The sequence below is a fragment of the Crotalus tigris genome, unplaced genomic scaffold (genome assembly GCF_016545835.1).
Source record: "Crotalus tigris isolate CLP2741 ecotype Arizona unplaced genomic scaffold, ASM1654583v1 scf7180000018001.1161693, whole genome shotgun sequence".
Lineage (NCBI taxonomy): Eukaryota > Metazoa > Chordata > Lepidosauria > Squamata > Viperidae > Crotalus > Crotalus tigris.
This window is the reverse complement of record NW_024096766.1, coordinates 633,843-659,870: the sequence shown is the minus strand read 5'-3', so window position 1 is coordinate 659,870 and position 26,028 is coordinate 633,843. Positions and strand designations below refer to the sequence as shown.

The following is a 26,028-nucleotide window of genomic DNA, read 5'->3' as shown; positions in this document are numbered from 1 at the left end:
TTTTTACTAAGAAATATGTTGAGTTTTTATATTAAAGCATCTTTGTATACTTGGGGAATCTAAATGATGTTCAGGGACCAGCCAAATAAATAATCAATTCAGTGTTTAAGAAATTCTTCACATTTGTTTTAGGCTGGGCCATGCAGGTTGCTGCCTTCATCTTCATTCAGAGGAAATGGGAAGAAGACAAACATCATTTTGGAAATATGCTGGATTATTTTTGTGATATTCATGAGCCACTACAACTTCTTATCTTTCCTGAAGGAACTGATCTCACAGGTACCTCAATGTTACTTAATTTAATGCTGCACAATGCATTTAAGACATTTGCTGGAAATACTATGTAAGTAGGTTGAATTACAGTATACCATATCAGAAAAGGATTTTACCATTAAATCCAGAACATTAAATAGTTATTTGTAAACACTTCTTAAGGCATGGGTGTCCAACCTGTTGGCTTGCATGGGTTGCACCAAGTGAAGAGGAATTGCCTTGGGCCGCATATAAAATATATAACATAATTAATGTGATGTTGATATTTCTAAAAATAAGACTATAGAATTGATGTGAATTGTGAAAGAGTTTTGGACAGAATTTTAAAAATGCACATCCAGAATTTATTTATTTGTTTTAATAATAGAATTCAGCACAGAAGAGTGGCGTGGTGGCTGAGTGGTGAAGATGCTCGCCTCCCACTCAGAAGACTGAGAGTTCAATCCTAGGTAGTGGCAGTTCTTTCTTGGGGTGCAAAGAGAACATACCTGCTGCAAACTCCATGTAGGCATCAAGAAGGGCATCTGGCCAGTAAACACTCAAATCCCTTTAGCCGCCCTGACTGTACCCCGAATTAAGGGATTACAGGATCATTAAAAGAAAAACAATTCAGCACAGAAGTGAATAAAGGTTGAAAAGACAATGTGTTAGTGTCAGGCTTTCAAAAAATACTGAAATTCTAATTAAATGCAAATTAACATGGCAGTCTTGGATTTTTTTAAAAAAAAATGCAGTAATTTTGTTTGTATTTTCTATTCAACTATAGCAGCATTTCTTTATATATCAAGTCAAGCCATTGATGTCCAGAATTAATCAAGATCTTCAGTATTGCCAAAATGTTATTGGCCAGGTTACTAGTTAGTTGAAGATCTTTACTTTTATTATATGTCTGAGAGTTAAATCATTCTTAGAATGTGTTAACCAGCAAAGCAATGCTATATAATATTAGGGCAGTGGTTCTCAACCTGTGGGTCGGGACCCCATTTGGGGTTGTACGACCATTTCATGGGGGTCGCCAAACAACGCAGTCCGCCATATTTTTTTCCCCTTTTCCTTAGCTGTGCTACTCCCTTTTATTCTATTGGCTTTTGAAAGCCAATAGAATAGACTCTCTTGAATAGAGTCTAATTCTATTGGCTTTCAAAAGCCAATAGGAATTGTCCAGGCTGTCTCTGCCCTGCTGAGCCTGCCAAAAGTCCCATTCTGCAAACGGTGCTGCACCAGTTGAGTAGTCCTCGACTTACGACTGGTTGGGGGTCGCGGCATTAAAAAGGTTGAGAACCACTGTATTAGGGAGTGGTTCTTTCACATCTCTGTGCTTAGAAATGACTAGAATAATTAAGTAAAGTTAAATGTTTACCCTTTGTTTGTGTTAAATAAATTGTGAAAAATATTTTTGTAAATCTGATAATAGAATTAGTACAATATTTATCATGAGGCATATCTAGGATCTTTTAGCATGATTTCATATATGCTAAGTTGTTTTATCTATAATTTTTAGGTATTATAGATTTAATTTAATATGTTTAAAGTGAAAAAATATGTAATGTAACATTTTATCCAGCTTTTAATTTTTTTGTGTTATTTTATTAGTTTTTAAGGCATTATTAGTTGTTTTTCAGACTTTTATGGATGGTAATAATATTATTCCATTTAAGTATAGGAGAAGAAAAATGAAACTTGTTTTAAAGAGTCCTATTGTTTGATTTGGTTTGGTTTTTAATGTTGATATATTATATATAGAAGATTGTACTTCCTCACAAGTCCTGACATGTATCATTGCTCTTTGTTACTGCTCTTTCTCATTATATTATTCTCTCTGGATGCATAATGTCCCAAACATTTCCTGTTCATGAAAAAGCATACTAACAAATTTTACTCTTTGAACTTAACTTAGTGCTTTCATTCCTCCTGTTGGATTCGGAAAAGAAAACCTGGTAGGCTATTGGGAAGTTTGGGTGTTCTGTTAACACCCCCCCCCATGCTTATTGGCTAATGGATATTACTGGCTAAGTTTGCAAGGTTTTCTTATGCCATTTGTCTGAAATGGTATAGGGTTTCCTGCCTAAGCAGGAGGTTGGACTAGATGACCTCCAAGGTCCCTTTCAACTTTATTTATTTATTTGTTATTGTTATTATAGTATGGACTTCTGCTTGTTTTGGTTTGTTATCTATTTATTCTTAATTAAATGCAGAAATAATGTCTAATAAATATAACATTGGGGTCCTGGATCTGTAATCCTATAAAACTTACTAGATAGATTCTAGGTGTTGTTGCTGATTCAGACTTTGGGACTAGGTCCTGCAAATTTTGAAACCCTTTAGATTAGCCTTAGCCCAAGGCAATTGTGTTCTGCATTCTGAGAACTGGACTTTGAAAGTAAAGCTTGTCTATGTTTATGTAAGAAAGTGAAAAGTATTTTGTGATGATTTTTATTGAAATAAACACATTCTATTATACCTCTTTGATCCTTTATTCTAGTGATGTTCTCTGTAATACTGAAATTTAAGGCATTTTAATCATTGTTTTTCCTACTACTTTTCTCTGTAGATGAAACTAAAGCCCGCAGTGATACATTTGCTGAAAAAAATGGACTTCAGAAGTATGAATATGTCTTGCACCCAAGAACTACAGGCTTCACTTTTATAGTGGATCGTTTAAGAGATGGTAATGCATGTTCAGATGCATTTTTCTCTTTTCTTTACAAAATAATATATTTTAGATGAGAAATGTTGTTGATGGCTAATTACTTCGAACCATTGCCCTAAAATATCTTTTTAAAAGCTTTGTGTGTTCCAATAGATTTCCTTCCTTATTTACTCAGGGAAATTTTTTCCATGCTTAAAATAGGAAGTAATTTGATCACTTCCAATTATGTTGCCAGCATTGTGTCATATTGCTTCCATTTTCCATGTGAATTTTGCATTCTGAAGTAAGGAAAGACCTATATTAAGTTTGGAATTGAGGCAAAATATATTTTTATAGGTTTTACTACAGTTTTCTGCCCTGTCTGGCAACAATTAGATTATTATAAACAGTATTATCAGAATTATCCACAACATAATGTAAGCATTCAAACTCATTTATAGCCTCCTTGGTGAGATGAGCAATAAAAGCAACTTACAATAACTGTCCATCTTATATTTTCTAGATTGTGGGTTGGCAACTATGGGCTAGATCAGGCATATCAAACTGCCCGCCTGCGGGCCGGATGCGTCACGCCAAAACCGCGCCCACCCCATTGCTGGCAATGGGGGAAAAGTCACAATACGTCACGTGACGTCGTGAGTTTGACATGCCTGGGCTAGATGAAGATTGAATCATTTTTTGATGCTGCCCCAGAATGCTTTGTCCATTTTCCCATGAAGTTACAATATTCTGAGGGAAGGCATCAGTGTTTCTCTACTTCTGCTGGTAATGGGAAAAAGAGATATTCAACAATCACTAGGACATGGCGGGAAGCATCCTTACCAGTGCTAGCAAGAAACTAGTGATCTCAAAGAGAATTGAGAAACAGTAGAATCTTGCTAACTGGGAGGAAGATTCAAAGTTGAAACCTTTTTTTAGGTCAAGGACGGCATTCGAATTGATACAATTTCCCATGTGGTAAATGGTTTTCATGTTCTGTCATATTAAATATTGGGAGTCATGCTGTAGCTATTTAAAATGTGTTCAGTCTCTTCCAACTCTTTGCAATCCAGTGGACATCATTTCGCGATCATGTGTCAGTGACTCTTATTTGAGTTCTTAAAAGTTCATGCTTGCATGAGCTTTCAATAAAATATATAGATTTGTGCAAGTTTATTTAAAAAAAGTACAATGTAGGCATTATGTATTCTGTTAGCCTCTTTTCCAATGATCTTCAGTGTTTCTAAATGTTCTAAAACACTTCTCTAGTATCCACGTCTTCTTATTAAATGTTCAAAATATTTTACTATTTTGCTTCATTATAAGTGCTTAAAATGAGGAATCTTCATCTAGGATTGAATTATTTATTTTTCTTGCAGACTATTGGATTTTTTTAATCAATGTACTCCAGCATCACAGTTTAAAGATATCAGTTTGTTTTCATTCAGTTTTCAAAGCCATGTCTAGTTCTATCATAATTTTTCTCTCAGTTAAGAGGTGTTTTTTTTTTATTTCATTATTATAGTGGCTGTCCTTGCAAATTTAAGCCTAGGAAAATTAGCATCTTTACTACTGCAGGTTCTTCTCTGCTATTTACATTGGGATTTCCTGTTGACATAATCTTAAGCTTTTTTTTTTTTTTAACATACTGAATAGCAGGCTGGCTTTTTAATCTTTCACCTTCAGCAAAAAAATTCCTTAAGTCTTCACTTCTAGCCATCTAGCCATCTAGGTATTAGCAGAATATCTGAGATTGATGCTTCATCAAGTAAATTTAATTCCAGCAGTTATTTCTTCTAGTCCAGTGGTTCTCAACCTGTGGGTCGGGACTCCATTTGGGGTCGAATGACCATTTCACGGGGGTCGCCAAACAAGGCTGTCCGCCATTTTTTCCCTCTTTTCTTTGGCCACGCCCCTGGCACCCAGTGATGTATAACTGGTTGGGGGTCACCACAACATGGGGAACTGTATTATGGGGTCGCGGCATTAGAAAGGTTGAGAACCACTGTTCTAGTCCATCATTTTCCCTGCTGCATTCTGCCTGTAAATTAAGTAAAGTGAGTGACACAGTGCATGAAATCTTAATATATATGTTTCCCTCTTTTGACTTGTTTAAATGATATGTATACAATTCCAATCATTCTTTCTTGGTCATCACACAAATTCTTCAATAGGCAGATAGGTAGGAAGTGTTTAAATGTAATTCTACCTACCTACCTACCTACCTACCTACCTACCTATCTATCTAAATGTGGATGCTGCCTGACTCTGAACTCTGGATGGATTTCAATGTAATAAAACAATAGAAAACAAAACAAAAACAGAGCCAAAATACCTCCAGCCACCCTAACCCAAGGCAAACACCTTACTGTGTTTAGAGTCAAAAGTATCAGTATAATTAATGCAGCAAAAATGTATGAGTTTTGGAACTTGACTTACTTTTCCATTATTCGTCATATGTTAGCAATGAGATCATGAATGCATTTCCTCTTCTGAATCAGAGCCATTGTAGGAAGGTAGTTGATTCATATTTTCTTTCCTCAAAGTGTCTTGGGTACATTTTTATTACATGAAGTTTATTAAGGTACCTGCTGCATGCAAGACAGTACAACTAATCAAGTCTTTTGTTTACATATATTAATATCCTCTCTTTTCTGAAATGTTTGAAATAGTTAAAATTCTGGATAATATCTTACATGGCATAAAGTTCCATTTGTTTCAGTGGAATAATTTCGGTTTATTTATTAAAGAATATGTCTGCACTGGATCTTCTCTATCAAAGCTATGTGAAAGAATGAATATGTAGTTTACTATAGCTCTGGGAAATGGAAAAGTTTCAGTGGAGACAGATTTCCATGTATTAGCTTCTGCTATTTCAAAAAGGAAAATGAATGGAAAATCAGTAAAGCAGATGTTGGAATGGTACTGATTGAATAGGAAATTTTAATTTTTAGGTTATTATCATGAAACGTTTAGTATCATGGCAGATCTCTTTAAAAAGATCCCATGCACAAGAATGATAACCTTAAATGTCTCATGCTTTTCTGTGAATAATGTTTAGCTCATGACAGTTTTCCCATCCTCAGGCTGATATCCATTCTCTTCAAGGATATGTGCATTATGTTACTCCAAAACTAGTTCTGTGGAGAAGAGGGAAAATGTCATGTGGGGAGAAATAACTATCTCTAAATGGACAGATAGTGTACAAGGAAATGAAGGTTATAACTTAGTATGCCTATGGAGAGTATTCTAGGATGGGGAAGTGACCTTTCAGTATTCTAAAAGACCAAATAGGGAAGTGCTTTTTAACATGCAACAAAAAAGTAAAGTTGAAAGGTATAAGGAAAAACTGTACCTTCATTCAGTGAGAAATGGGCTATTTGCACTATGCCTATTAATGATAATGCTGATATCTCCTTCTGCAGATAGCTCCAATAATGATAGTTGAATAAATATTTATTTTTATCTGTTTGTCTCTACTAACTAGATGTGGCATCATTATTTCATAATGTCATGAGAAGTTTAATTCTTTTTTAAAAAAAAACTTTGCAAAAATGAATTTTATTTGTCAAGAGCTATATTTAATTTGTATTATAGTCTGTGTATGGATGAATTATCTATTGTGCTAGAAATGTCTCTGTTACATGAACCATTAAAACGCTGAAGAAGTATTTAATATGAGAATCAGTTTGTGGAAGAATATATTTTTTTATACCATAGGTTAGCAAAAACCTAATGTTCCCTAAGTTAAAATATATTTTACTTCCTAATGCTTAATCTACAGGTAGTCTTCCATTTACAACTGCAATTGGGACTTGTGTTCCTTACTTTATCACACTGTCTCTTTGTTCAGGCTGAAAATCCTGCTTGTCTCTGGGGGCTGGTTGAAAGAACTGCCTGCCAAAGAATTTCAACTCCATTTCATGCTTGGATGTTGGCAGTCCAAGCAGATTCAGCAAATCCAAACAATTTTGACATTCCAAGCAGGCATGATGCTGAAACACTTTGACTTGATTTTTTTGCAATCAAAGCAGCACAGAGCTAAAATTCTCAGCACACAGCTCTTTTACTTTGGGACCTGCTATAAGAGTTGCCTGCCAAAGATTTCAGCTCATGCTTACTTGGATTGCCAAAATCCAAGCAGACACAGAGCTGAAATTCTTTGACAGCCAGTCTCCAGAGATGAGAGGGAATGCTCTTGGCAAGTAGCAGAAACTTGTAGCTTTCCCTGCCAGTTTCCCCATTGTCTTTGAGGAACCCAGCAAAGAAGGTTGCAAATAATGATCATAAGGTACTTGGCAACTGGTTGTCAATAACAGTTTGCCAATAACCCGGATCATGACCATGTGACATAGGGTGGTGGTGCTATGTTTTGCAACTATCAAAAGAGAGACCATTATGAATTCTGAGACCATTATGAAGACCATTATGAATTCAAACTATTGTTAAGCAAATAGTCACAAGTCGAGGATTACCTGTACTCGGATTCTGTGATGGAATGTGCACCTTGAGGAGCAGTGAGGAAGAGTTTTGGCAATACTCTTGCTTTCCAGAGAGAAGCCTGGATTAAGTGACTGCTGTTCCAGGTGTGTGAGGAAGAAGGGAAGAGGTTCAGAGTAGCCACATCCTACAATCTCTAAATATATATCTAGTGATTAGAAAATTCTAGTTTTAGTTTGTCAAGATTGTGTCCATTCAGTAAAAGCAAATAAAGGATTGAACTCAGTTAGATTTCTCTATATCCTCTCTGGACTTGGGCCTGACAGTTTCTCCTCACATCCAAAATTTCAGAATTTATAAATGTTGATTTTTAGCAATCTAAATTCAGCTTACACTGCTGTGTTTTTGCTTCCATGTAGGTGTTGGTCCAGTTTATATAATTTTTTCAATGGATTCCTGAGGCTGTTTTTACTTTTATGCTTCTAGAGTTTTATTTTGTTTGTGACATTTATTTTAGTTTAATTTTTTATTTTAACCTAACATACTTGCTATTTATATTAGTCGTTACTTACCAGATTCTAGAGATTTGTTTTTAGGTGCTGCTGAGATATGTATGTTTGTATACAGTACTTAACATGCAAAATTCCTTAAAAGTAATTTATTAATCATTTTAGATTGGGCTTCTAAAATGATACACTCTTTTTAATTGTAGTAGGCCCTGCACTCAGTCACTCTCATCCTGGACATCTCCTGCTTGGATTATTGCAAGTGGGGCTACCCCTTGACTATCATTTGAAAGCTACATTTGGTCCATAATGCAGCAGTGCAGAAAGTTTTGGAGGCCCTAGGGTGGCACGTATATCACAACTATTACATGACCTGGAGTTGGGGACCCCCATTGTAGACTTCTTAGAAGAATGTTGGCTTTGGGACATTTCAGCATTTATGATGGAGGCTGCTCAGGATATCACAGTTGCTATAACATCTAAAGCTCTGTCTTGCTGAATTAATTGTCCAGTAACAGATCATGCTTTGGATTTTTTTTTTTTTTACTTAGGCAGAAGAATGGAGATCTGAATATATGGCATTTTAAAACTTTTAAAACTTTTACTTTGTCAAGATAGCAGTAGTACTTAGCAATAGCACTTAGACTTATATACTGCTTCACAGTGCTTTACAGCCCTCTCTAAGCAGTTTTAAAGAGCCAGCCTATTGCCCCAATAATCTGGGTCCTCATTTTACCAACCTTGGCAGGATGGAAAGCTGAGTCAACCTTGAGCTGGTGAGACTTGAACTGCTGGCAGTTGGCAGTCAGCAGAATTAGCCTGCAATACTGCATTCTAACCACTGCACCACCATGGCTCTTATCTGGATGATATTACTCACATTAAAATTTAAGCTTTCAATAACTATTCTTCTCTCAGGGGTGAGGAAACTATTAAAATGATCTATTTGTGAAGGGTAATAGATTCCAATGGATTCCAGAAGACTCTGCTAATATGCAATTCTGTTAAAGATTAGGCTGATATTTAGAGACAACTGGGGCAGATAGTACCTTTCTTGGATTGCCTCATATGTCATAGAGCCTATTCAGATTTTTGGTAAATATCTCATTGAATGGGGATAAAACAAGCTGGGAGATGACTAGAATGAGGAAAATTTATCTTGTATATGCTTAAATAATAAAAAAGCTCATTATTGAACCTACTTTGTAATGGTACTGTAATTTTAGACTGATTATGTCCTATCAGGTTTGTGTCATCTTTTAGCAAACTCATAAATAGATTTTGTCCAGAAGAATCTATCTCTGTTGTGACTCTTCAGGTCTTCCAATACTGTTGTGTTGATGAGGGAGGCAAAAAACATTTTTCTCCTCCAGCATTACCCAGGGAAGCTTTTTGAAGTGGTTTGCAATCTTTAGGATCTGACTCAATAGACATCATATAAAATTCATAGTAGTTAGGCTGTGACATGCTAAATAGTTGAGGGCAATATCAATTAAAATTACATGATAAAAACTCTACAATTCTAGCAGTTCAGTTTAGAGCTACTCAGTCAGGTTTCTTTGGATGCATTTCATTCTGGCTTTTAAGGCATGAGGATGTAAATATGTTGTTTGATTGGTTCAGCTAACTATGTATTTATTTAACCCTTGCTCTCATGGCTCATCATATTTAATAGGAATGGGTTTTTTAGCTGGGTTAGGAGGTTATATATTCATCCCTATGAGAAAGGGTAATCTCATTGTCATTAAATAATAACATACCTGGAAAAAATGGGCCCAGAAAATCTTAATTTTAGGCTGATAGCCAATATCCCCTTTTTGATACTATGGACTATAGTATTATTTTGGGGAGACTGTATGGCATTTATACTGTAAGGTTCTGCAGTATTCCATTTTCTCCCCCAAATTGTTCATTATCAACATAACACCATTGAGTGAAGTCATTTGGAAATTTAGAATAAAATGTTATCAATACATTGATGATACCCAACTCTATTTTTCCTTTTCATTGGATCCAAGTGAGGCAGTTGAATTCCCGAATTAGTGCTTGGCTGTGATAATGGACTGCATGAGGGCCAGCAAACTGAAGTTCAGTCCATTTAAGAAAGATGTGCTGTTAGTGGATGATTTATCTCTGTAGGTGAGTGGTTTTCAACCTGTTTTGGATGGGACTGCAACCCTAAAAGATCAGATTTAGGGACAATTCCATTTAATTGCTGAAGGATGGCATAAAGTTGATAAATAACTATGCAAGTAGCCTCTGTGATCCAAAACACCTTTCATCTGTTCAGGCTGTTGAGCCAATTATGGCCCCACTGTGGCAAAAGATTGCTTCATTATGATAATTTCTATTCTATTAATCTCTTATTTAGAATATGTTATACATGAGCCTGCTCTAGAAAATATTTCCTACATCTCAGCTAGTATAAAATACTGTGGCCAGAATTCTGAGCATGACTGAACAATTTGAGTATATTACGCCAATTATTAATTTATTTTTACTAACTCCTAGTTGGTTTCTGGTTCCAGTTCAAGGTGCTGATATTCATGGCTTGGGCCACAATATCTAAATGAATGCTTTTGCTTATATTTTCTACTTTTACTCCAAGATCATATTTGAAAAGTTTGTTTGTTTGGGGGCCTCTGCTATTGAAGTGTGTTGAGTGGCTATGTGGATTTGAGTTTTTCAAATAGTCATTCCTTAACTTTGGAATGTTCTCCCCAGCTAAGTTCACTTGATAACCGTCTGTACTGAATGGTGAGCAATCTCATTCCAGGAGATTCACACCTGAAAGAATTAAATGAAAATTTAATTTATCACTCTAAGTGTAGGCAGCCGCAATAAAGTCTGGGAAAATCAGAAATCTGAGAAATCAGTTAGAAGTGGGACAGTTGTTCTGCTGAGTTTAAAAAAGGAGGAAGGTTGGTTCTGTGTTTAATTTGGAGCTTTATGGGAAGTGGAATCATTTATTTTCAGACTAGCGCAAAGCTAAGCAAGCAGTGGTTAGGATATCCAAGAAAATATAGCCATTTGAGGACTAATGAAAGCTATAAGTGAATCAGGATGTTGTTTCTATTTTATGAAAAATCATTTTATAAACAAACTGCAATGCATTTTTTTTGTCCCTTTTTGTTACATGTTCAGAACATGTACGTTTATGTTCTGACTGAGAAATCACTGGCTGAGATAAGCCTTCCAATAAATGATTGCTATATTCTTTTTTTATTACTCCTTTTCTTCTTTCAGCTTCCCTTTAGTACTTTAACTTTCATATATATAATAAACATTTACATTTTTATTAAATCAGTAATGGTCATCATGAACATGACTTCATTTTTGCCCATACTTTTTCTGGGCTGGTTAAAGTAATAAAACAGAAACCAAAATGGGGAACAAGGTTGCCACTTTACCCACTCCCAATAATTCCAGAGAAGATTTCTTAGAAAATTGGCTTGTACAGTGGTTGTTCATTTATTTATTTAAAAGACTTATATGGCTACCCATGATATATACCAGTGATGGCAAACCTTTTAGAGACCGAGTGCCCCAAAACTAGCCCCATCCCTGCTCCACCCCCGCCCCCACCCATCCCCCACCCCGACTGCCCGCAGGGCCACTCACCGCCTCCAGGGCCCGCCGCAGTCTTTCTGATGATCATCTTTCAAAATAAACTGTTAAATTCATAGATTTAAAAAAAGAACTATTATTACTACTGACAAATGCTAAAATGAACTGTAAAGAGAAAAAAACATATTCCACTGTTGAGAATATGAAACCATTTTCACTAGTACAAGGTTTCAAATTTTAACTTTGAAGCACTCAAAAAAATTTTTTTGATTGGTTTGTTTTTTTCACCCTAAGTTTGGAGCTATTGTGAGATAAAATACCTTCCAAGGTGGTTGAAGCAGCCCATTTTGAAATGCAAAACAGCTGCCTCATAGTCAAAACAATTGCTCCAAATATGAAAGAGGGTATTTTGATTTCAAAATATTCATATTCAAATTATTTGCCTTTGTTTCTTTAAACTTATCACTCCTCTGTTTGGAGGAGCCAATAAACTCTGTCGAATGATACATTTCCCAGTGTTCTCCTTCTTCTCAATCTATTTCTTCCATCACTATCCTGAGTATATGTTGACTGCCTATAGATTAGAATAGAATAGTGTGAACTATTGCATAGTTTAGTGTAAACATGCTTTGGATAACACTGAGTTTTCATTATACTTGTTCTACAACCAAACTATTTCAAATATAAAAAATATTATTTTGACTTCAAAATGTTCTCATTCATAATCTTTAACATTGATCATAATGTGCCAAGTCTATTCTCTTTTTATGATTGGCAAGGAATATTACATATAGCAAGAGTAACAATTAAGGCAGTAACGCGCTTAGTAAAAATGTAATATAAAACATTACCTCATTACAAGGTGTTCCAAAACTCTAATATATTAGTGGTAAGCACATGTAAGGGGACGAACAATAACTAATAAGTGTATCATGATATCATTATGCAAAGATGAAGAGGTCGCTAGATCCTTCTCCATAACCCCTATTGCACCCTCCTACAATTCCTTGGAACAACCTATTTGTTGTTTGTTTTATGTTTCACTGTTATGCTGTAAATTGCAAAGGTTATTGTATATATCAGTGGTGGCGAACCTATGGCACATGTGCCAGAGGCAGCATACATGAACTCACAAGAATATAGAGAAGAAGCTACTGACAAATTGGTAAAATAATGTGCATTACATCACAAAAAACTGGAATTTACTGAACAATGAACAATCACAACAACAAAATAAAATGCTGTTGAACCCATTGTGAGAATTGCTTTTTTCAGCAACCATCTGTATGCTTATGCATAGAAGAAAATAATTTGGAATGCATACAGTAAGTACATAAGAAGTAGCCATGAAATAGTTTTGTGAAGCGTGAGACCATAATCAGAAACGACATTAGAAGAGGATTTTCAGGGGAGGCCTAGTTTTGAAGATGTATCTGCCAAACCAACCATAGTAAAGACCAAAGAACCATGAATGGACCTATGCTTTGAAACATCTTCAGATAAGGAGAAGATGGAGATTGTCCACATGTGTTCTGGATAGCTGTTTCTCATGAGGAGACCTCAGGACAGCAGCTCCAAGAAATTATAGAAAGTTAAAAATACAGAGTGGATACTGTTCATAGAAAGTGGTTGTCCTCTTTACTCCCAGCATTAAAGTTAAGGAAAAAATGTATCAACTGCAGCTGTCATAATAATGGCAGAGGCTAGGTTCAGTTTAGAGATAGAAAACAAAATAACAACAAAAGCCTCTCAGCTTTTCTGCTTGCATCCTCTATACAAGATTTTGGTCAATTGCTTTGATCTCTTGAGGCATATGCCTGCATTTTGGCTGAAATTATGAGAGGCAGAAAGCAAAACCAAATCTCTCTAGGGATACATTTTATTTAGAGCAGTTTTAGGAAATTCAAACCAGGGAAGGAGTAGGATTAGATTAACCATTTTTTGGGAATGGCATAGAGTCTTCTTGAGCAGCGGATTGCATAGAAGACCTTCCAACTCTGTTATTCTGTATACTTTTTAAAAAAACAAACACCTCACTTCTTTCTCATGCTTTAGGAAAAGGTCAGGCTGTCACCTATAACCTTTAGAGCAGACATGTGAAACTCACGACGCCATGTGACGTCGCACAACGTATCAGGAGAGTTTTGCCATTGCCAGCAATGGGGGTGGGTGCGGCTTCTGCATGACGCGCCCAGCCCGCAGACCGGCAGTTTGACACCCCTGCTCTAGAAGGAAATTGTTTCAATCAGAATTCTGTTAAGGAGCTACAAGGATAATTGTGTAGGAAAATTTCTATGGGAGATGATCCATCTTAGAAAAAAAAATAGATTTACAATGGTGCTTCTACAACTCTGAAGAACTTGGAAAACTTTTCCGTTTGGGTTTGTGATAAGGCAAATGACAGGGATTTTAGTGTGCAGGAGAAAGCAAATAATGTAACACCTTCTGGCTGTAACTCTGTTTCTTTGGGAAACATAATTGAGTCATAAACATATTACTTGCTATGTTATAGTTAAGAGTTATAGTTAAGAAATTTCTTTGAACTTGGCTTAGTGGGATATGAAATATATAAATGTCTGAATTGCTTCCCTGTTTTTTCTGTAAACAGTGTCCCTGGCCTTAAAAGTGTTCTGTGCACAGGTTATTTAGATAATAATTTATATGTTGTGCAGATCCAAAAAAATAGCTGTTGTAATAGCAAATTACAACCATGAGTCCTCTCTTATTGCATATTGCTAGGCTTAAACAATCTGTAGATATGCACATTCACTTGGAGGGAAAGCTTTATCTTTCTATAGTTGTTTTATTCAGAGTGATGTTTGTCTTTTTCTTCAGTACAACAGTACTGGCCCCTAGAGGACGATCATGCTCATTTAATACATTTTTGCCAGTGAACATTTAAGCAATGTGGCTCTATCCTTGCTGATTAGGCAGTTAAGATACATAAAATTTAAAACTTTACTTTCCTGCATTAGCATTATGTTTGCTTTTCATTTATATCCTAAATGTGTTTCTTGCCTTATATATTGACACTAAATTTATTTTGCTGATTCTAGCTACCTTGAAAAGCCAAAATGTATCTCATCTTTTTCTCCCTTTCCTTTCTATTCCCGATTTGCACATATTTTGGTCTATTTTGAGCTGACTTACATTTTTCAGTTTAATAGATTTTCCTGAAGAGTTCTTAAAATATAAGCATATTTATTCTGGTTACATGTTGCCATAGATACAGAAGTTGACAAGTTAAAAAAAAAAGGGCAGAGATGCTTGGGAAAATATTACCCTGGAGCCAGAAATCACTCTCTCTCCCTGCCCTCTCTAAATATAGATCACAAAACAGAGTTTGGAAAACAAACTTCAGTTTAGTTTTACTCTTATAAAACAGATATATTATTAAATATTTTTCGTTTATCAAATTTATTTGACCAATTGTGTTCTGGAATAGAGACAGAGATATTAAGTTATATCAGATAAAGAAGAAAGTACTGATTACTCTACTGGATAAATCCTGTATATGGAATGCAGTATTTTTCACAAGTATGATAACTTTTTAAGTTTAGATACTGCAACGATTGTAAAAGACTGCTGAAGTCTTGTTAAATTTTAGTAATTGCTGGCATGAGTGGGAGGATTTTATTATTGATCTTGATCTTAAAATACCACACATGCATCTGCTTATGCATCAGCAGACAAAAGAACTCAAATTGAAGCTGCAAAGGAGAAGATGTTGGTGCTTCATCACTGGAGGCTTTCAAGAAGCGAGTGGACTACCATCTGTCAGAAATGGTGTAGGGACTCCTGCTTGGGCAGGGGGTTGGACTAGATGACCTACAAGGTCTCTTACAACTCTGTCATTCTATTCTAAATCCCTGGAAAAGGCTACTATGTAGTATGCCTGTTGTAAAAAAGGTCTTCCATGAAAATTTTTATTTCTACCTCTTTGCGCTTGTTTTCCAAAACATTCAGATTGTGTCTAATTCAGTCCAGATCATATCTAATCCAATTTAATCTGCATCCATTTCTTTTTTTTTATTAAAAAAGTTTTTATTTTCCATTTATTCATACAAAATACAATTAACCATTGGTACCGCCTGCCCATTCCCCCCCAGGCTGCGTCCACCCTCTCTAAACCTTCCCTACTTCCCTCCTCTTTCTTTCCTCCCCTTCTGCTCTCTTCCCCTCCCCATCTCCTCTAACCATCCTACTTCCTCCCTACTCCTTCCTCCCCTCTCATCCCTCTCACCCACATGAATGCAGCATAGGGGAAATGCCCAAGCATTTGCCTGACTATATCATCATTACCCACCCATTCACCCACCCTCAACCCTCCCCCCTCGCTTCCCAGAACAGAGTACAGGGTTATTAATAAGAAGATTAACAATAATTTAAAAAAGGGAAAAAAAGAAAGAAAAAATAAAAAAAGAAAAAACATCATACTTAACCTTTAACTCCCCTTAAATTAGGACATATAAACAAATCTCTACAACAGTTACTATAAAATTTACTCATAAAATAAATGAAACTTTATAGTACCATATTTTTTCTGAATATAATCTATCCATCTTCTCTATACAATAATATATCTTTCTTGTGTATGACCCTTCAAATAAGCAGAAATTTTTGCCATTTCTGCAAAGTTAGAAACTTTAAATATCCATTCTTCTAAAGTAGGCAACGAGTCCTTCTTCCAATACGAGCCTACTAATAACCTTGCTGCAGTTAATAAATTCAACATTAAAGTAGTTTCTTTGTCATTTAAATCCACAAAGATACCCAATAGGAATAATTGAGGGGTGAACTTTATCTTCCTTTTAAAAATCTTTTGAATGTTCCACCAAATCATAATCCAAAAAGCCTTTACCTTTTTACAATTCCACCAAACATGAAAATATGTCGCATCCATATTACCACATCTCCAACATTTGGGTTGTAAATTTGGATACATACAAGATAATTTTTTAGGATCTAAATGCCATCTGTAAAACATTTTATAAAAATTTTCCCTCAAATTTTGAGCTTGTGTAAATTTAACATTTATAATCCAAATTGTCTCCCATAAGTCCAATGGGATCGGATCCTGGATATTCTGAGCCCATTTAATCATACAGTCTTTAACCAATTCTGTTTCAGAGTCTAATTCTATTAAAGCATTGTAAATTCTTTTTATATGGGCCTGACTCTGATCTTTAATCTGAATAACCAGATTTCCATCTTCTAGTGTTATTCCTTCTTTCTTATCTATAGTCCACCTGTCTACTATTTGTAAATATTGAAACCATGACTGTAGAATATTTTCTTGCCTTAATACATCTAGAGATTTTAAATGCCAATCCGAACCTGACCAAATTAATAATTCTGCATCCATTTCTTGAAAAGTTATTCTCACATTTCACTTTTATTTGTCTGCTGACATTGTTAGAGTTTCATCACTATATCTGGCAAATGAAGCACAAGTTCAGAATCTTTTGTCAGGTACATATTTTTTCTCAAACATAAACATATAAAGTAGTTTCAATTCTAAACATTTTGTGCATCTCTTTCTCTTACAGTTTAAAGAGTAGTCTAGAACCACTTTAAAAACATTTATTCAGTCAGTCTGTCAGTCAGTTAAGACTATCCGTTCCACTCATATAAAAATCTATAAAAAGGCATAGACTAGTACTTATCAAAGGCAGTTTTTCAAGCCTGTTACAGATGGTTGTGCTTTCTGATAGAATATAACATATGAAAAGAAGCCTGATGGCACAACTCAGTATATAAGGGCTACTATGCCTTTGAATATTGCCTGACAGATAGTGATTCCATTTTCTCCATTTAGTGTTTAATTTTGTCTGTTCATTATCATATATATGTTGCATTTGCAGAATCTCAAATTCTGTTCTTCACTATCCTGCCAAAAATCTCCAAACCACATTGCTTTGATTTACTTTCAGCATAGCTGACAAAGCAGAGTGTATTTGCTGGAACTAACAAAATTTATCCAAATAATTGTAAGGAGTTGAACTTGTGTTAACTTACAATCCCTCTTTTTATTTTTATTTTTAAAACAGATGATTATAGAAAATAGAGCCAAATGTCTCACATCTTTGTCAGCAGCTTAAGTATCTTGTAATTTGAATTTCATTTTTGCTTATTTCCCCAACCAACAAGTTATATTTAGCTAAAACCAGCCTGTTAAGTGTAATTTTCTGATTCAGAATATACTTGGCCTGAGAGTGCTAAGAATAATCTGCTCTGAACCTCAACTATGTGAGAAAATGTAGATTACCCATGCATCATTGAAGGGGAAAACAAAGGTGAGGGCAAGAATTAAGAATAACCATAGACTTTTTACTGTATATCTGATTAAAAGCTGAAAAGGAACCAATTCTTTTTTAAACACTAGATATGTGAGTTACTCTTACTTGCGATAAATCTACATTGTAATGATAATGAAAACCTCTTTCTTAACTAGTGTACTTGAAAGATATCATGCCCTCTGTTCCATTATTAATACAGCAAAACCACTGGAAAACTAAGTGCAGATATAATCCACTTAATGTCATTCAGCACAACAGTACTTTCCATTTTAAACTATAGCATGCATAGAATAGCAATGAAATATACATGATTCTTTTTAAAGGTTGTGCTAGTCCCCAGGAAAAACAGTTCAATCGACATGTTTATGTTTAACATCATTTCAATTTAGTTAGATGGATATGGGGATATTTCTGTAAATGGGAAAGTACTAATATAATTTAAAAACACATTACTAATTAGATTATCTAATTTTTGAGCCTCGACATAAATAGACCATTTTTCCAGGCATATGATAGCAAAGTAATGGCAAATTTTGAAACATGAAAACCTAAAAATAATCCAGAAATTTATACATCTGTTGAAGACTTTAATGAGAGCATAACTCATGAAGGACATGCTGGTCGCTCAGCAGAATATGTGCTTTGTATATAGAAATTCCAAAGTAGAGGTGGAAAATTTTTAGTCTCAACCCCTGTAAGATTCTGTTTTTATATGCAGAACCATTGAGAAGCACTGCTCCCAATGGGAGATTTTGTCTGTGTGCTTGTGCATAGAAATATCTATAGAAGAGAGAAGGGGACCAGAATTTCTTTGAAAAGCATTTTGAAAAATCACTTTCAAGGAGTAGCATTGCAAACCCTTCTTAGGAAATAAACATGAAAGGAGAAAAAAAATATTCAATTGGGACTTCGTTTAAATTTCTAGAAAAATCTGTCTATAGGCAATTATTTCTGAGGTGGAGACTCTTCTGAGGTGGGATATTTTATATATCAATTTCAATCAATCAATCAGTAAAGCTGATTTGTCATTTCTAAATGATAGATGGATAGGTGTAAAATAAATAATTGCAGGCATTTATTAAATTCATATATGGAAAAGAACCTCAAAGCCTGGCATTGTTATGTGAGTCCATTTTCACATCATTTTGCAAAATAATGCCAAAATATGCAAGTTGTTGAGAAGATTTGACAGGCTTGAACTCTATTGCTAGATCAGTTCTCTAGTTTTTAAGTGTGGTTTAAACATGAAGATTGGTCACGTATCTAAATATAAATTCTTTTTTCTTTTTCTGTTTCCCCGTCCTCCTTTGTAAACTATTTCTGAACAGGTGATTTCAGAAGCCATTTTACTATTACAAGTAGTGCAAAATAAATGCTTTCTTGCATATCTTTTTAGAAAGAAATGTTTTTGGAAATGAAAGCATTGGTAAGCTATGGACAAGAAAGCTGGTAGCTGCAGAGTCTTTAGATCTTTATGGAAGACAATTTTGATAGAAGGAAGCATTCAAATATGCTATCTTCCATGTACATCCAAAACAGGGACTTGGCTAGATTTTAACTACATTCTATTCAACAGGAAATAAAACAAGTTGTTTTCAACTCCTTTTTGAAACCCTGTGGAGAGAATCATATTGGAACAAGTTTCATTTCTTTCTGAATGTACTTTTCCCTCCTTTAGTAGGTTACTACTGGTATGGTTATCCCCTAAATGTCAAGTATTTGAGTGAATGAGGCTTCATCCTCATGGAAACATCAGCTTAGACAGATCTTGACTCTCTGGCTTTAATATAGTGTTCTTTCCTGCAACTTTGTCAATGCACAACTCAAGTCCCTTCTAAGGGAGTCTAAGGAAAAAGGTCAATAAATTTTACCGTACAACTTGAATCATCTCAAGAGTTCTATTTACTAACCAAAGAGGGCTTAATTCCTCTCTTAGCACGGAAGACTTTTTTTCTTTCAGTGTTCAACATTTTTCATCTATTGTAAAATCTTTTTTTTCCTTATTGCATTCATAACAAGTTTTCTCTCAACATAATTCAATTTCTTTGTCAAATTATTTCCTCCCCCCCCCCGTACTCTATTATACCTACTCTTTTTTCTGGTTACCACAGAACATATCTCTGGTCTTTGCCTGTGTTCTCATGTCTGGTCTGTGTGGAACAACTATACAAATATGTTGAATGAAATGAAATGAAATAAACTTCATGAAATAAACTGCCCCCACAGTTCTTTTTTCCTGCATGTCCATCTATCATCACAATTCTTCTTACTTCCTCCATTAGTCAGCTATTTCTCTTTTTCAGTTTCTTTTCTCCAACTTTATTTCTGTTTCCCAAAGTGGTTTTGGTTCTTCTCACCCACAATCACTTAATTCAGATAAGAAACCCAGGATACCAAGCTAGCAAATAAAGTAAATAAAATTTCTGCTCCTTGCTTGCATCTTCATTCTGTACATTGCATTAGGCAACTATAGCAATTTAGATAAGGAGATGCTGGAGAAGAAGTAGCCCACTGCGTGCTGAAGATAAACCACAATAGGATTATTTATACTTAACATGTGTTTTAAACTGTATTGAAGGGACTGTCATAATCAAAGGGATTAACTATTGATTGATGGTATTTGAATTATTTTATTAATCTCCTCACATGTAAGTATAAACAATCCTATTGTGGTTTAGCTTCAGCATGCAGTGGGCTACCTCTTCAGCATCTCCTTATCTAAATTGCTATAATTGCATGATGATAAAATGAGTGTAATATATAACCAGACTTAGTGGTAGCGAAATCCAAAATTTTTATTCTCCCAGTTATTTATGTACTGTAAAGAAATTTTAAATGAAGGTGATCTGGCAGCAATCTGTTGCTGTCATTAATCCTGCTATACTTCTGCTTTTTTAAAAAAGATCAAATGATTTTCTGAATAAAGAAATAGAAGAAGCATCAGTAATTCAGACATTTAGTGCAGCCTTATTGTTGCAGTTAAGGGAGAGTATCAGATCCAAAAGTACTGTGGACCACATCTACACTAGTGGTTTTTCATATAATTAATGAAAGGTCAGTAATACAATCTTCTAGGGAAAAAATCATGTTTTAATTAAATATGCATTAATGCTTGCAGGCAAGGACACTTAGTAATCATTTCTGTAATAGTAAAATACATGTTTTCTCCACTTGGTAAGAGAGTACATAAAATAGGGGAAAATTAATGCAAACTATTTCCAACTTTACTATTATTATTATGGATCATCTCACAGTCAGCCAGATGTTCAGACTGGATTTGGCATTTTGTCTACCTATTGAGTCCGTACCAAGGACCTGGGATAGGCAGATGTGGATGTTTGATGGTATTACAGATATCGTCGCAAGATGGAAGCAGTTCCTAGTAAGGCCGCCTTTTGCAATTAACTAATAGCGAATTTGTCAATGCCAATGGTGTTCAAGTGGTGCTCCAGTTGTTTTGGGATTGCACCCAAGGCGCCTATTCCTTTTGGTACTACCCTTGCTTGCTTTTGCCACAGTCTTTCTATTTCTATTTGCAGGTTTTTGTATTTTGTTATCTTTTCCAGTTCTGCTGTCTCCAGGCACTGCCACGTCCACTATCCAGACTTTTTTGTCTTTCTTATCGACAATTGTTAAGTCTGGGGTATTATGTTGCAGGTGCTTGTCTGTTTGAATTCTGAAGTCCCAGAGCAGTTTAATTTTATCATTTTCTATGACTTTCTCCATTTTATGATCCCATCAGTTCTTGTTTACAGGCAAATGATATTTCTTGCAGATCTTCCAGTGCATCATTGTTGCTACTTTGTCATGCTGCTGCTTGTAGTCAGTCTGGGCGATCTTCTTGAAGCACCTTACCAGGTGGTCCACTGTTTCTTCAGCTTCTTTGCATAGGCGGCACTTACCATCTGTTGCTGTCTTCTCAATTTTGACTTTATATGCATTTGTCCTTAAGGCTTGTCTTGTGCAGCCAGAATTAGTCCCTCAGTCTCTTTCTTCAATTTTCCTGCTCTTAGGCATTGCCAGGTCTTTTTATTATCTGCTTTCCCAGCTATTTTTTTTAATGTATTGGCCATGTAGTGCTTTGCCTTCCCATGCCTCTATTCTGTTCTTCGTTTGGTCTTTCTTGTAGGCCAGTTTGGTCTCTCCAGTAGTCAGTAAGCCTTCCTGATATACTAATTTCAGTGCATCTTCATCACTGTCCTTCAGATATTCTTCCAAAGCCATTTTTTCTTCTTCATCCATCTGATGTACTTGCAGCATTCCACGCCCACCTATTTGCCTTGGTGGATAAAGTCTGTCAATGTCACTGCGTGGATGAAGGGCATGATTCATTGTCATTATTTTTCTGGTCTTTTTATCCATTGCTTTTAGTTCTGCTTGAGTCCAGTCCACTATTCCAGCTGTGTATCTAATGACTGGAATTGCCCAGGTGTTGATTGCCTTTATGGTATTTCCTCCATTGAGTTTGGACTTTAAGATCTTCTTCACTCTCTTGCTGTATTCACCTCTAATCTTTTTCTTTCTACAAATACTACAAGTATTTGTAGTAATCTTCTTCATCCAGACTCTTAATGTTATTTTTGTGGGGCATCTTGATTCCTTCAGTTTTCACTACTTTTCCTTGTTTGATAGTAAGTGTGGCACACTTGTCCAAGCCAAACTCCATTGCAATATTTTGGCTATATATACGGACAGTGTTGAGCAGCGATTCTATTTCAGATGATGTTTTTCCATACAGCTTCAGATCATCCATGTAAAGGAGGTGGGATAGTCTGGCAGATGTTTTTGATGTTTTCTAGTCCTGAGGTATTCAATATGGTTGACAGAGGAAACAGTGTAATAACAAATAGTAATGGTGATAATGAATCTCCTTGAAATATTCCTCTCTTGATATTAACCTCTCCCAGTCTCTTACCATTGATCTGCAACTGTGTCTTCCATTGTGCCGTTGATCTTTGCTCAAATTTTCTGATGTTTCTACTGACTCCTGTTATTTCTAGGCACTTGATTATCCAGTCATGTTTCAGAGAGTCAAATGCCTTTTTGTAGTCAATCCATGCCACATTCAGGTTGGTCTTCCTTTTCTTGCAGTTTTCCAAGATCATTTTGTCTATTAGCAGTTGATCTTTTGTTCCTCTGCTATTGGGGTGGTTTCCTTTCTGCTCAGGTGGAAAGAGATTGTTTTCAACTAGATGCTGTTGTACTGCATCAGCTACCACACCAGTTAGTAATTTGAAAGTTGTTGATAAGCAGGTAATTGGCCTGTAGTTGCCTTGTGTTGCGCCTTTTGCTGGATTTTTCATTATTAGGTAGGTTTTCCCAGTTGTTAGCCACTTTTCAATTTCTCCTCCTTGTAGTATATTGTTGAATTGCTTGGCAATGAGTGGGTGTATAACAGTTAGATGTTTCAACCAAAACCCATGCAGTTCATCTTCACCTGGTGCTGACCAATTTTTGATTTTCTTTGCTCTTTTTTCTACCATTTTTGTTGTTATTACTAGTTCTTTCATTTCAACTTCTGTTTTATTTGCATCCACCTCTTTTAACCAAGCCACATCCTTGTTGTATTTCTTTGGGTTATCCCATATCTGCTTCCAGAACTGCACTGTTTCTTCCTTGTCAGGTACTGACTGATTCCTTGCAGTTTCTCCATTAATGGATTGGTAGAAATGTTTCTGATTGAATTGAAATTGGAGGTTCTGCCTATAGTTTGCAATTCGAGCTTCATATCTACTGATTTTCCTGGCTATAGCTGTTATTTGTTGCTTTATTATTTCCAGTGCTTCCTTGATCTTCCTTGTTTCTAAGTGGTATGTCTTGATTAGGTATTCTTTGGTCTTCTTGTTCTTCAGCTTCTTTTCTTTCATCTGTTCTAGCTTGCTTGCATGTGATCTTAACTTGCTGATCTTATTTTCTAGTCTAACCTTCCATTTTTGTGGTGCACTGTTTGTTTGTTTTTCTTCTTTGTTGATTTTGCATCCCAGGTATTCAGTTATAACTGCAGCTGTGCTGTACATTAGTTGGTTTGTTTCTTGCAGTGAATTGGTGCTTATACTTGATATTGCAGTATTTGCATCTTTTAATGCTTGTGCTAGCTGTTTCTTTGAAACAAGCTTCAATGCAGGCAGCCTTCTTCTGTTGTTTTTGTGCTGTTCTAGATGCTCAGTTATTCTTTGTTTCAATTCTTTTATTTCTTTAGTTAGAGGTTTTTGTTCTTCCTGAGGAAGAGGTGCCTGGTTTCCAAATGAGAACAGTTGTATATCTCTGCTGGATTCCTTCACTGCCAACTCCCCCTGGTTTGCCTCTACATTCTGAATTACTTCTGGTAAGGCTTTGATTTCTTTGCCCTGGGTAAACCTTTGCAGTTCGTCCAATTCTGTTTCTGTGAATACTTTATTTCGTGTTATAAATCGGCGTTGATCTGCTATCTCTGTTCTGTTATTTCTGATTCTGGATGTTGTTCTTTCCAGAACTGGTGCATTCGTTTTAGATATCCTCTTCTTGTTGGACTTGATCTGTAGTAACAGATCATTATTTCTTTGTTTTCCATCACTGTGTATCTGCGACAGGTAAACACCTTCTCTTCCAGTAGTTCTGCAGCTGCTGGTCCTGGTTGCTCAGCCAACAGTCCTGAGTCCTGTAACCCATTTTTCACCAGATATCCAGGAACTCCAATATCTAGTGCGGACCTTGTTAACCCGGGCGACATCCGAGCCGGTATGGCATTCTGAAATTTACGTCTCACCATATTTTTTATCTGTTATAGTAACAGATTTATGTCTCACCATATTTTTTATCTGTTATAGTAACAGATCATTATTTCTTTGTTTTCAGTCACTGTGTATCTGCGACGGGTAAACACCTTTTCTTCCAGTAGTTCTGCAGCTGCTGGCCCTGGTTGCTCAGCCAACAGTCCTGAGTCCTGTAACCCATTTTTCACCGGATATCCAGGAACTCCAATATCTAGCGCAGATCTTGTTAACCCGGGCGACATCCGAGCCGGTATGGCATTCTGAAATTTACGTCTCACCATATTTTTTATGGGAGAGACACTCTTTGTCTGACTCCTCTGATGAGACCTGTCCAGTATGGTTGAACCTCTGGCATAGCTCTCATCTTCCTCAGAGTACACAAGCCCACTACTACTACTACTACTACTACTACTACTACTACTACTACTATTATTATTATTATTATTATTATTATTATTATTATTATTATTATCATCATCATCATCATCATCATCATCATCTGTGGAATGAAGACTTGCTGTTATATACATGCATCTTTGGTTTTGTTACTTGAGTACAATAAGACTGCTGGAAACTAATTGTTTATTAGTGCCTAGTCTGAGCTATTAATCCATATTTCAAAATCTCCGAATGTGACTGTTTTAGCTAATTTATAAGTTTATTAATGATCACACATTTAGAATTTTGGAAGTGTACTAATAAGCTTTTTTTCCCCTTAAGATCATACAGTAGTTATACATTATTTCTCTTTAAATCTCTCACACATACTTATTATAGGTTAGAGTGGCTAAAAAGTATCAAAAGATTATAAATATAGAATAGCATAATATAGCATTAACCAATACCATTTTAATGTATTTCTATAGCTAGGGTCATAAAAATAACTACTTGCTAGGTATGCCAATCAAACAATCAAGAATATGATATGTCCTTTTCAAATATCAGAAATGATTTATGAAACATATAGGAACTTTGACAATGAACCCATAAACTGTTGGTAATCTAACTTTATAACAGTTTCATGGTGTTAGGATTAGGTATAGGAATCTTGGAAGCTTTCTAATGTAGAAGGGAATGTTATAAATAAAAAGGTAAGTTGATTGCTTCCTAAAAACAATGGGGTATTTTTGAAGGTATTTCTGGAACTACTTTTAACTAGTTTTAATTGCAACTTTCCACACTGTTAGCATTTACCATATGACTTTGGAATGCAGTCAGTGCTTGCCAGGAATCCAGCTATTTATTGTATGATGAGGGAAATACATTTTAATAATGGATTTAAGTAACAGGTTCAAACTTTATTTACTGTTAGCCTTGGATTATTGAATATAGTTTCCTCTCCTACCATACGCTCCCTAATTATGCATCTAAGTCTGAGATAATTTTTCAGTAATTGCAGAAGGACAGTATAAAACATTATTTTCAATTCACATAGCTTGTTTAGTTTTAAATTTGTTTTTTTTTTTAATAGGTGAGTGCCCTGGGTGAGGTCAATTTATTTATTTATGAGTCAGTGTACTATATAAATCCTAAACATGGATTTCTGCAGTAACTAGGCTAAG

General features: G+C 35.5%; 1 protein-coding gene across 6 annotated transcripts in view; it reads left to right on the top strand.

Annotated features, from left to right (window-relative positions):
* The window catches only part of LCLAT1 (lysocardiolipin acyltransferase 1), a 78,811-nt gene that overhangs the window by 41,211 nt on the left and 11,572 nt on the right, over positions 1–26,028 (top strand). For all 6 annotated transcript variants that reach the window (XM_039346516.1, XM_039346517.1, XM_039346520.1 and 3 more), the window contains 2 exons: positions 133–279; positions 2,825–2,941. In XM_039346516.1, coding sequence (XP_039202450.1) covers positions 133–279; positions 2,825–2,941 — 264 coding nt within the window. The remainder of the gene's footprint in view (positions 1–132; positions 280–2,824; positions 2,942–26,028) is intronic.